This window comes from Mytilus californianus, unplaced genomic scaffold (genome assembly GCF_021869535.1).
Source record: "Mytilus californianus isolate M0D057914Y unplaced genomic scaffold, xbMytCali1.0.p SCAF_5, whole genome shotgun sequence".
In the NCBI taxonomy this organism is placed as follows: domain Eukaryota; kingdom Metazoa; phylum Mollusca; class Bivalvia; order Mytilida; family Mytilidae; genus Mytilus; species Mytilus californianus.
In genome coordinates, this window is record NW_026262701.1 from 102,828,500 (window position 1) to 102,842,140 (window position 13,641).

General features: G+C 31.6%; 1 protein-coding gene across 3 annotated transcripts in view; it reads left to right on the top strand.

Annotated features, from left to right (window-relative positions):
* The window catches only part of LOC127702126 (ankyrin repeat and SAM domain-containing protein 3-like), a 28,822-nt gene extending 15,451 nt beyond the window's left edge, over window positions 1–13,371 (top strand). For all 3 annotated transcript variants that reach the window (XM_052206210.1, XM_052206212.1, XM_052206211.1), the window contains 4 exons: window positions 168–316; window positions 5,362–5,506; window positions 8,527–8,699; window positions 9,384–13,371. In XM_052206210.1, coding sequence (XP_052062170.1) covers window positions 168–316; window positions 5,362–5,506; window positions 8,527–8,699; window positions 9,384–9,678 — 762 coding nt within the window. In that variant the 3' untranslated portion in view covers window positions 9,679–13,371. The remainder of the gene's footprint in view (window positions 1–167; window positions 317–5,361; window positions 5,507–8,526; window positions 8,700–9,383) is intronic.
* The last annotated feature ends 270 nt before the right edge of the window (window positions 13,372–13,641 follow it).

Below are 13,641 nucleotides of genomic sequence, written 5' to 3' on the forward strand. Positions count from 1 at the left end.
CTTGTTGGTGACACACAAACACATGATACTTTGTTTGTAAACAAACTTTAAAAACTATAAACATAAAGCATGTGTTCATCTAACGTTAATAAATACATATATACACCAGACTCACCCACAGATAAGTCTGATCAAAACAATAACTTTCATGTATTTGGTAATTTCAGGGTAATAACACAGGATATCCAGAAGATTTACATACTTTATTAGAACAGTTGAGTCTGACTAAATATTTACCTGTATTTGAAGAACAAGAAATAAATCTGGAAGTGTTCCTGTCTCTTACTGATAATGATCTCAAAGAAATTGGTATACAGTAAGTATAAACAATGGAAGACATGTTACCTGTCAGGTGCACTTGAACATTGACATTACCAGCAATACATAACAAAAAAGAGAAGTATAAACAAGGGAAGACATGTTACCTGTCAGGTGCACTTGAACATTGATATTAACAGCAATACATAACAAAAAAGAGTAGAAGTATAAACAAAGGAAGACATGTTACCTATCAGGTGCACTTGAACATTGACATAACCAGCAATACATAACAAAAAAGAGAAGTATAAACAAGGGAAGACATGTTACCTGTCAGGTGCACTTTAACATTGATATTAACAGCAATACATTACAAAAAAGAGTAGAAGTATATACAAAGGAAGACATGTTACCTGCCAGGTGCACTTGAACATTGATATTACCAGCAATACGTAACAAAAAAGAGTAGAAGTATAAACAAAGGAAGACATGTTACCTGTCAGGTGCACTTGAACATTGACATTACCAGCAATACATAACAAAAAAGAGAAGTATAAACCAAGGAAAACATGTTACCTGTTAACAAAAAAGAGAAGAAGCATAATACAGTTTATTAAGAGGTAGTACTTATTTTTGTTGCATTAAAGGTCTTTCACACTTAAAGATATAAAAGAGTCATTTACTTGAATGAGTTAATTAGACCTTTGTCAGTGTTTCAATGGATTTTTTCCTGAGTTATTATAGAGAGAGGTATTCTTGCTGATATATGTATATGGCAAAGATTTTTTTGTAATAATACTTCATATTTTTGTTGAATTTACATTTTGTTGAATGTAATTGAAAATTCTTATCATATGCATAGATCTCTAAATAAAGCCAGATGATTGTACCTGGTGCTTCTTAGTTTTGGGTTAAAGGTATTTGTCACTGACTTTCAATGGAATGTATCCTGAGTCACTATACAGAAAGGTATGGAAAAATGCTGATGCATGACAAAAACTTTTGGATAAACATGCAATAATTTTTTTTAAACCCTTATCATATACATCCCTGACACCTTGTCTTTTAAGATGTTTTCAAGGATTCAATGTCCTGAGAAAAATAGAAAATCAACAATTACATCAGTGAAAGTCAAGTCATAAAAAAATCTTAGTAGAAATAATACTTCTAGTTAGTATAACTAACAATCGTTTTAAATATAATAAGATTTATGTGTTGAAAGAGTTGTTGCTTAAGTACTGTAAAATCTGCATATTTACTGAACCAAATAAACAGCTAAATATTAGATTTTTAGACTCCTTTATTATATTTTTTGATAATGATCCACTGATGTCAGTTATGAATTCAATTACTCTTTAAAGCTTTAAAAAAAAACTATATAGGTTGAACCCATTTTTTATACGACCGCAAAAAAATTTTGTGGTCGTATATTGGTATGACGTTGGCGTCGTCGTCGTCGTCGTCGTCGTCGTCTGGCGTCGTCCGAAGACACATTGGTTTTCGCACTCTAACTTTAGTTTAAGTGAATGGATCTTTTTGAAATTTGACCATAAGGTTAAATACCACAAAAGGAAGGTTGGGATTGATTTTGGGGGTTATGGTACCAACAGTTAAGGAATTAGGGGCCAAAAAGGGGCCAAAAATAAGCATTTTCTAGTTTCCAGACAATAACTGTGGAACGGTGTATGGATCTCTCTGAAATTATACTACAAGTTTCCATACCACAAAGGGATGGTTAGGATTTGCTTTGGGGGATTATGGCTCAAACCGTTTAGGAATTAGAGGCAAAAAAGGGGGAAAAACAAGGTTGTCCTGGTTAATGGACAAATACTTTAATACAAAACATAATTTAAAGCAGTGTAAGGGAGATAAATCAAATACATCATTGAAATTATCTCCCTTACACTGCTTTTAAATTATGTATAAAGTAATGGTTAATGAACAATAAAGATAATTTAAAACAGTGTAAGGGAGGTAATCCAAATACAACGTTTTGGTTACTTCCCTTACACTGCTTTTAAATTATGTTTAAAGAAATGCATATTTATAAAGGAAGACCAGTAAAAATATCTGCAAATGTTGCATCTTTTTTTTTACAAAAAAATCCATATGAAAGATTTGACACTATATTTTTAATTCTATTATAAAATAGATTAAGTTAGCACTATGGTAAATTTAAATGGGTAATTATGGTTGCCAACTCCATTGGAAATTTGAATTGAGATTATGACCATATCTTGAGGGAAAGAATTTTTTGGGGAAAAAAAGGGGGGGGGGGATAAAAAGAAATTGTGGGGGGTCAATTTTTTCTCATTTCAGATTTCAGAAATTAAAAAGAATTATTCTTCAAATATTATTTTTTTTTCAAATTTCAAATATTGAAAAATTTCAAGAAGTAATCTTTAATTGCACAGTATGGCACATTAGATTTGTAAAATCTTTGATCACATTTATTTATTTGTTATGCCGAATCTAACAGTGTATTTAGATTTTTAATTTTGGGTCCAGTTTTCAAATTGGTCTACATTAAGGTCCAAAGGGTCCAAAATTAAACTTTGTTTGATTTTAGCAAAAATTGAATATATGAGGTTCTTTGATATGCTGAATCTAAACATGTATTTAGATTTTTGATTTTTGGCCCAGTTTTCAAGTTGGTCCAAATTGGGGTCCAAAATTAAACTTTGTTTGATTTCAACAAAAATTGAATATATGGGGTTCTTTGATATGCTGAATCTAACCATGTATTTAGATTTTTTATTTGTGGACCCCATTATCAAATTGGTTCATATTGAGGTCAAAAGGGTCCAAAATTAAACTTTGTTTGATTTCATCTAAAATTGAATTATTGGGGTTCTTTGATATTCCAAATCTAACAGTGTATTTAGATTTTTAATTTTGGGTCCTGTTTTTTAAATTGGTCTACATTAAGATCCAAAGGGTCCAAAATTAAACTAAGTTTGATTTTAACAAAAATTGAATTTTTGGGGTTCTTTGATATGCTGAATCTAAACATGTGTTTAGATTTTTTATTATGGGCCCAGTTTTCAAGTTGGTCCAAGATAGGGTCCAGTATTTAAACTTTGTTTGATTTCAACAAAAATTGAATATATGAGGTTCTTTGATATGCTGAATCTAAACATGTATTTAGATTTTTGATTATGGGCCCAGTTTTCAAGTTGGTCCAAATTGGGGTCCAAAATTAACTTTGTTTGATTTCATCAAAAATTGAATTATTGGGGTTCTTTGATATGCCAAATCTAACCGTGTTTTTAGATTTTTAATTTGGGTCCCGTTTTTTAACTTGGTCTTCATTGAGGTCCAAAGGGTCCAAAACTAAACTTAGTTTGATTTTAGCAAAAATTGAATTCTTGGGGTTCTTTGATATGCTGAATCTAAACATGTGTTTAGATTTTTGATTATGGGCCCAGTTTTCAAGTTTGTCCAAGTTGGGGTCCAAAATTAAACCTATTTTTGATTTCAACAAAAATTGAATATATGGGGTTCTTTGATATGCTGAATCTAACCATGAATTTAGATTTTTTATTTGTGGGCCCGCTATCAAATTGGTTCATATTGAGGTCAAAAGGGTCCAAAATTAAACTTTGTTTGATTTCATCAAAAATTGAATTATTGGGGTTCTTTGATATTCCAAATCTAACCGTGTATTTAGATTTTGAATTTTAAGTCCCGTTTTTTAAATTGGTCTACATTAAGGTCCAAAGGGTCCAAAATTAAACTTAGTTTGATTTTAGCAAAAATTGAATTCTTGGGGTTCTTTGATATGCTGAATCTAAACATGTGTTTAGATTTTTGATTATGGGCCCAGTTTTCAAGTTGGTCCAAGATAGGGTCCAGTATTTAAATTTTGTTTGATTTCAACAAAAAATGAATATATGAGGTTCTTTGATATGCTGAATCTAAACATGTATTTAGATTTTTGATTATGGGCCCAGTTTTCAAGTTGGTCCAAATTGGGGTCCAAAATTAACTTTGTTTGATTTCAACAAAAATTGAATATATGAGGTTCTTTGATATGCTGAATCTAACCATGTATTTAGATTTTTTATTTGTGGGCCCCGCTATCAAATTGGTTCATATTGAGGTCAAAAGGGAACAAAATTAAACTTTGTTTGATTTCATCAAAAATTGAATTATTGGGGTTCTTTGATATGCCAAATCTAACCGTGTTTTTAGATTTTTAATTTGGGTCCCGTTTTTTAAATTGGTCTTCATTGAGGTCCAAAGGGTCCAAAATTAAACTTAGTTTGATTTTAGCAAAAATTGAATTCTTGGGGTTCTTTGATATGCTGAATCTAAACATGTGTTTAGATTTTTGATTATGGGCCCACTTTTCAAGTTTGTCCAAGTTGGGGTCCAAAATTAAACTTTTTTTGATTTCAACAAAAATTGAATATATGGGGTTCTTTGATATGCTGAATCTAACCATGAATTTAGATTTTTTATTTGTGAGCCCGCTATCAAATTGGTTCATATTGAGGTCAAAAGGGTCCAAAATTAAACTTTGTTTGATTTCATCAAAAATTGAATTATTGGGGTTCTTTGATATTCCAAATCTAACCGTGTATTTAGATTTTTAATTTTAAGTCCCGTTTTTTAAATTGGTCTACATTAAGGTCCAAAGGGTCCAAAATTAAACTTAGTTTGATTTTAGCAAAAATTGAATTCTTGGGGTTCTTTGATATGCTGAATCTAAACATGTGTTTAGATTTTTGATTATGGGCCCAGTTTTCAAGTTTGTCCAAGTTGGGGTCCAAAATTAAACTGTTTGATTTTAACAAAAATTTAATATATGCGGTTCTTTGATATGCTGAATCTAACCATGTATTTTGATTTTGGACATTGGACCATAATAGGTAAATTAAAAAAATTCAAGTTCTTAGACTACATTCTTTCTGTGTCAGAAACCTATGCTGTGTCAAATATTTAATAACAATCCAAATTCAGAGCTGTATCAAGCTTGAATGTTGTGTCCATACTTGCCCCAACTGTTCAGGGTTCGACCTCTGCGGTCGTATCAAGCTGCGCCCCAGCGAAGCATTTTATTCATCTGGATTTTCAACCCAGTATGTATTACATTGACAGGTTATTTGGACCAAGAAAAAAGTTGACCAATGCAATAGCCAGATGGCACAGTCAAGCACCTATGGCTATAAGTAACCAGTTAGAACAGGCCTATGCAGATAGGCTGGAGGGACAATTGCAAGAAATGGCTGTGCAGTTACATAAGGTATTACTATTTGAATTGTTTCACATTTGTCATTCATGTCGGGGCATTTTATAGCTGACTATAGGTATAGGGTTTTCTCATTGTTTTGAATAAAATCCAATGATTGCTCCTATTTATTGAAAGGAGCTCAAAGAACATTCTTTGTTGATTTCAAATTGTCTCAAAAGACAGTATCCAGAGCAAAAGGACATGGTTCACTTTAGGCCAAATATGACCTTGAAATTCCACTTTATCATAAAATATCAAAATGGACATAATTTGGTTCTTAAATGGATCTATTTCAAAAGCCTTACTACAAGTTTAAACAAATCTCTTCTATAGAGTACATTCTGTGCTTCAAAGGCAGCATATTTTGGATAAATTGTCAAAAAAAGATGATTTTGTGCATTTTTGGACCTACTTTCTTGATCAGGGGTGGCGGCCAAAGTAAATTACGTTAAAACTGTTTAGAATTACTGATAATTTGACCAAAACTGACATTACAACACAAATAGTGCATACTTTAGCGGTAATTTCTTTGTCATTTTTTAATGTGATGTGCCAAAAAGGAGTTATTTTGTATTAATAGTTATATCACAAGTATTTCTATGTGAAATTTGTAGTATTTTGGTCTATTTAAAAAGAAACATGAAATTGTTAGGGCTAATTTTAACCCTTCATGAACTTACTCCTTTGGAAAATATTTTTTTTCTACATTTTTGTCGAGCCTGCGACTTTTGTTCCAGAAAGCACGACATAGGGATAGTGATCCGGCTACGGCGGCGGCGGCGTTAGCTAACTTTTTAAAAGCTTTATATTTTAGAAGCTAGAAGACCTGGATGCTTCATACTTTGTATATAGATGCCTTATGTTACGAAGTTTCCGTCTGTCATATGTCCATTGTCCTTGATCTCATTTTCATAGTTCAGTGACCACTTGAAAAAAAAGTCAACATTTTTTGTGATGTTAATTTCTTTCTTATTATGAGTAATAGGATAACTATATTTAGTATGTGCATACCTTGCAAGGTCCTCATGCCTGTCAGACAATTTTCATTTGACATCGACCTCATTTCATGGATCAGTGAACAAGGTTAAGTTTTCGTGGTCAAGTCCATATATCAGATACTATAAGCAGTAGGTCTACTATATTTGATATTTGGAATGATTGTAAGGTGTAGATGTCCAACTGGTAGGTGTCATCTGACCTTGACCTCATTTTCATGGTTCAGTGGTCAAAGTTAAGTTTTTGAGTTTTGGTCTTTTTTTCTAATACTATATGCAATAGGTCAACTATATTTGGTGTATGGAATTATTTTATGATGTACATGTCAGTCTCGCAGGTTTTATTTGACCTTGACCTCATTTTCACGGTTCATTTCTCAGTGTTAAGTTTTTATGTTTTGGTCTGTTTTTCTTCAACTATAAGCAGTAGATCAACTGTATTTGTTGTATGGAAGGATTGTAAGGTGTATATGTCTGTCTGGCAGGTATCATCTGACCTCAACCTCATTTTCACGGTTCATTTCTCAGTGTTAAGTTTTTGTGTTTTGGTCTGTTTTTCTTAAACTATAAGCAATTGATCAACTGTATTTGTTGTATGGAAGGATTGTAAGGTGTATATGTCTGTCTGGCAAGTATCATCTGACCTTGACCTCATTTTCATGGTTCATTGGTCGATGTTAAGTTTTCATGGTTAAGTTTGTTTCTTAGATACTATAAGCAATAGGTCAACTATATTTAATGCATAAATTAATTGTAAGGTGTACATGTCTGTCTGGCATGGTTCATCTGACCTTGACCTCATTTTCACGGTTCATTGGTCAATGTTAAGTTTTCTTGGTTAAGACTGTTTCTTAGAAACTATAAGCAATAGGTCAACTATGTTTGGTTTATTGGATGATTGTAAGGTGTACATGTATTTCTCTATTGGTTTATCTGACCTTGACCTCATTTACTTGGATCATGTTAAGTTTATGTGTTACTTGCAGTAAAGCTTCATATTTAGGACTATCAACATAAAATCAATGGTTAGTAAAGAAGGCGAGGCATTTCAGCGTGTGCACTCTTGTTTCAGTATTTTACTGGTAAATGGATTATGTTTTTTTCACAGTGAATATTATAATACTGTCTATGGTTAAAGTTTTTCAGACAGCAATAACTTTGTCAAACCTTCATTGAATTTTGCAAAACTTTGACAGATGCTTCTTCATGATCAATGACAGTATCCAGAGCAAAATTTTGCAAACATTTTTTTCATTTTTCCATTTCACTGATAAAAGGTCTTAGTTTTTTTTGCAGTTAACATTTTGACACAGTTTGGGGTTAAAGTTTTTTAAACATCAGTAACTTCGAAGTTTATGAAACTTTGGCAGAAGCTTTGTTATGATTATGAGATTATGTCTGATGCTCAATTTTGAAAATATTTTTATTCCTTTTTCCATTTTTGACTAATAAATGGACTTTTTTTGCGGGGCCTTGGTGACCAAGTCATCTAAATTGTCCAACAATTACACCTCTAGCCTGTCAATACTGAGGTTATATGTTTAAACCATGCATGTGGCAGGTGCATTCGGCTCCAATCTTAATTTACTAGGATTGTCAGTTTTCCTGCCCAAGATGGATGATTCTCTTTGGCTTCCTCCACCAATAAAAACTGACCGCCACGAAATAGCTAACAGTGCTAAAAATGGCGTTAAACACCAATCAATTAATCAATCAATATTTTTTTTTTGCAGTTGACATTCACATACAGTCTCAAATTTTTAGAACATCAATAACTTTGTAAAACCTTCAAGAATGTTATGAAACTTGAACAAAAGCTTCTTCAAGATCAAGAAATAGCATCTGAAGAAGAAAGTTTGATTTTTGTAAAAACAATTATGTATTTTACTAATTAATGGACTTAAATTTTTGGCAGTCATCATTACACATTTATGCTGACAGCAGCAATATGAGTCTAGACACAGGGTTTGCAGAACCCTTTACAAATTTTTTCATCACATAAGCTATGAATTTTATGGTTTAGTTTTATTGTTGTAGGCTTATGAGCAAGTAGAGACGGTGAAAGCTCAGGTTTTACAAGAACAACAGATTCGTAGTGTGACAGAGACGTGTTTAACTGAAGAAAGAGCTGTCTGGCATCATGTTCAGAGACTTATAGTAGATACTCGCAAAAAATGTGAAGAAATGAAAGAGTCTTTACGGAAATTAAAGTAGGTTACAGATAAAGATATCAGATCTCCTTGTTTGTTTGAAGTTTTCAAATTGTAGCTTGAAGTAAGAGTATCTCACACTGAATTGAAATCTCAAAACAATTTGTTCTATTTGGCAATAGTCTTTCAAAGGGCTAAATGCTCTTTATGTGATATTTTATTTATATAAAGAACTGATTGTTTACACCAAAAAAGTGCCATTGTCTTTTAAAATTATGATGTATAAAACATTGACTGTTTAAACAATAAAGGGTCATTATCCAGTGTTCTAGCTAGGCTTTCAGGGCAGAGGGGTACAGTTTTAAGATGAAGGGCATGTAAGTGTGGTTTCTTGTCTAAAAATGGACAACTTGATCATGCTCAATGATAAAAAAAAATTGAAATAATTGAATAAATTGAACCAAATTTTCACAGTACTTGGTGGTTTGAAAAAACTTTTCATGTAAAACTATTTTCTTGCATTGAAAAGTAATTGTTTTCCTTCAGAAACAGATTTATGAATGAATAAAGATTTATTACATATAAGAATTAAATTGTAGAATGTGAAAATTACTGTTTTTATTATAAAAAGAGAAAAGTTTAGAATAATTATTACAAAGTAACATGGACCCAAAAAATGTACAAATTTAATTATGATTTAAAATTTTAAATTCATTTGAATAGATGCTATACTCCTTCTTTCAGACATATTCAATGTGATATAAAAGCCAAACTTTTACCTGATTGGAGGGATGACAAGAAATCTCAACAATTAGTGAAAAGTGATATAAATTCTAGTGACCAAAGTGCAATAAGAGACAACATTTCATTGGATGACAGAAGTAGAACTTCAACCAATGACAGGGCAAATACTGAACTGTTGATAAAGAAAACAGAACAGTATACTAAAGAACTTCAAAAATGTATATCATCAGTTACCATGACAACAGATAGATTACTTGGAAGAACTTCACAAAATAGGGATGGAGGATATACATGACATATCCCCATATGTTTAAAGGGTAATTAGACATCTTAAGAGAGGGGGTTCTGTTTAATCTCTGTCTTTTTATGTCTTTGTATCTGTCTTCATTACCTACTTTCTTTCTCATTTTTGTTATCTTGTACATCACATTTTGATGACCTTACGTATATCAGCTTATGTATCTAGGTTAAGTGTACTGTGTAGTGAGAGGTAAATGATATATCGTTAAACAGTTGTATCCATCATAGTTATACAGGTTATGTGTAATTTGTTTTTAAGTAGGAGCCACTTACAATGGGTATTATTCCTTAAATATTTGGAATAGTGTTTCATTTAATACATTAGGTGTTCCCATTTTTATGCCCCCGCCGTAGCGGAGGGGGTATTAAGTTTTACCCTTGTCCGTCTGTACGTACGTCAGTCTGTACGTCCCAAAATTGGTTTCCGTTCTCTAACTTGAGTTTGCCTCAACCAAATGTTATGAACATATACACAATGCTTATTACCACAAAACACAGATCAAGTGTGAATTTTGGTGGCGTCACTTTAACCGTTCTAGAGTTATGCCTCTTTATAAATGGAAAAATTGCAAAATTTTTAGTTTCCGTTCTCTAACTTAAGTTTGCCTCAACCAAATGTTATGAAACTTATACACAATGCTTATTACCACAAAACACAGATCAGGTTTGAATTTTGGTGGCGTCACTTAACCTGTTCTAGAGTTATGCCCCTTTATAATGGAAAAATTACTAAATTTTTAGTTTCTGTTCTCTAACTTAAGTTTGCCTCAACCAAATGTTATGAAACTTATACACAATGCTTATTATCACAAAATACAGATCAAGGGTAAATTTTGGTGGCGTCACTCAAACCTTTCTACAGTAATGCCCCTTTATAAATGGGAAAATTGCAAAACTTTTAGTTTCCGTTCTCTAACTTAAGTTTGCCCCAACCAAATGTTATGAAACTTATACACAATGCTTATTACCACAAAACACAGATCAAGTTCAAATTTGGGTAGCGTCACTTTTACCGTTCTTCAGTTATGTCCCTTTATAACTATATGATTTTAAAGCGGGGGCATCATCTGTGTCCACATGTGGACACAATCCACATTTATTATTAATGCTGCAATGTCACAGCCACTCAATCCTGCTTTATTTTACTCTAAACTTTTATGTTCTGAAATAGATCACATATTAATTTTCTGATAAGGTCTGTTGAAGAAAAGTTTTTATGATAGGATGCTGATATTTGGAAACTTTTTGCAAGATGATGCCTTATCATTTCTAAGTAGACGAAAAGTCCTAATCACAAGTCATATTTAAGTGTTTTCAAATAAATAGTACTATGTGAATTGAAAAATGTACTTTGCAAGGGATTTGCATCCTGCATATATGCACATACTCTCATAGACAATTTGTTGTTTTAAGATTTTGTAGACGAAAAGGCAAGATAAACCTGTGTTAGTAATACATAACACTGACATAAATGAAATTTTTATATATACCCATTTATTGCTTTTTTAAGGGTTTTTTTATACTTTTTTTACAGAATAATCAAAATGGTTGTCAGGTGATTATTTTCTAACCCTCTCAATGTTGTTGTTGTATAATGCTCACCTTAAATGTTGGAGGTTGTGGGTCAAACTAATAAGGACTTGGTATTCTTTATTCATTTGATATTTGCTGCTTTACATTTAAACACACTGTTAGATTTAAAAAAAGTTCCAATATGTCATTCCAGAGTTATGGAACTTTGACGGTCAAATAAATAAAAGGCATTTATTAAATATCACGCAATAGCTCTTGTATGCTTGGATCAAATTACTACATATGTAATGAAGTCAGTAAATGGATAAATGAATTTTATTATGTAATTACAAAGTCAAGAATGTTTCTAAAGTTCAAATGTTCAAATGTTCACAAATTGTCTCCAAAGTTAAAATGTTCGAAAGTTCAATAAATTGTCATACTGACATGTGATCGTATAGTGGTATAACTGTTCAGTCCTGATGGAGTACATTCGGATATTAAGTGCATTAGTTCCAGCCTACCCACGAGGGGGAAGACTTGATGGAATCTGCAGTTTTAGTCCAAAGCTGGATCTAATATAGTTCAGAGGGTCATCAATCAGCTTTCAACAATAGCCCATAACTGTCGGTAGTTTATAGAGTAGTCTAGCTATTAAATAATACATGTACTAGGTCAAGCCGTGGACAATGCTATTAACATCTGCACAATGCAATTAATGTCTGCAGAATACATGTACAATACATGTCTGCGAGGTACATGTACTTGTATCAATTATGTTAGACTGGAATACACCTTGTTTAATATTGTACTCCCCCCAATTGTGTAACACAAACGTAATACTGTTGGTTAGGATTGATAAATGTAGACTCGCTTTTGATTTTGAAATTTTCTGGTTTGTCGTTCCAGAGTTATGGGACTTTTAACAGTCATATTTGATGCAATATTTATATGCCTAAGAGTATCCTCATGCATATTTTTCTACAGAGCCGTTTTATTGCTTCTGGTTAAATGCCTTCTTAATATCCCATTTTGTTCTTGCAACAATTTCATTATGTACAATAAGGAAGCATCATGGGATGTTGGTGTAGCTGCTTATTATTTGTGGTTAATGTTTCCAGGTGTGTTACATACCATAGACAATACATTTTTTGAGGAAAAAGTTGTTGAAAAATAAGAAAAAACTCTTGCAATTAGATATTATCTATCAGGTAATGTGTTTTGAACATATTTCTGTTTTTGAGTGCAATTATTGCATAGTATTGATCTGTGTTGATTCCATATAAAACTGATTGGCTGTTGTAACAAGAGTCTTTGTAAACATTGACACTAAAATAGCAGATGAGATAAATTTTTATCTTTATCACAAAGTCCAATATACTTTATACATTCTTGCAAGTTGTCATATCTCAGAGCAATTTTCTTTTCTTTTTTACATTTTTGATTTAACCTATATCAATTTGGTAACTCTTAGATTGAATTGTCTGCTTGCAAGAAAAATTAAATGACATAGGCCCATTTTTATCATCACATGTTAAACTAGCCGTCCATCTTGTTTTGTTATCTTATTTACTTTTTAGTATTATATCTTTTATATATTTTAATATTACAGTTTAATGGGTTTAAAAATCCATTGTTAGAAAAAAAGAATGCATGACTTTTTTCACTGAAGAAAATTTTTTGAAGATACACATTTTATTACATGTATCTCATTTTCAACTCTTCAATCATGCTTCACTGTATATGAAGCAAATACCTTGTTAAATGTTGAATTTTATTATCAAGTTAGTTTTTGTTGACTAACTGAGGGATATCCACTGCTAAATATGTGTAATCCTATGGCTGTGTATCTACAAATGGTATTTCATTTGCTTCAAAGAGGGCAAGACATAATCTATCTGTTAACAGTTTTAGAAGCTTTTATTATTTATACATGTTTTATTAGATTGAAAATTATTTTCATCTTTATCAATATACTATTCTAATGTTGTGAATATATTTAAAGATACTAGAAGTAATCATTTTGTGCAAATTGCAATACGGCATAATTTTTAATTCAGCAGTTTCAGTCTTCAGAAAACCGCATTTTAATCTCTTGCAAAGAAATTTGTTTTAATTCAAAAAAAAATAATGTAAACAGTTATTACCCTTAACATTACACTCTAAAAATATATATATATATTATTAATTCGTATTTTTTAACTAATTTGATTCGTTTAGAGATAGTCACATGATAAACTATATTTTCGAAGGTAGAGAGAAAACGGCGGATAGCAAAAAGCATATTGCACAGCAAAAAGCATATTGCACGGTTATTTTTAGAATATCTAAAAACCGATATACTTTGTGACGTCATGTAATGAATTTCATGATATTGTTAAAAGTTTTATAAAAAAAATATCTATGATCGATTATTTGAAGAAAAAAAATCTTCATATACATAAGA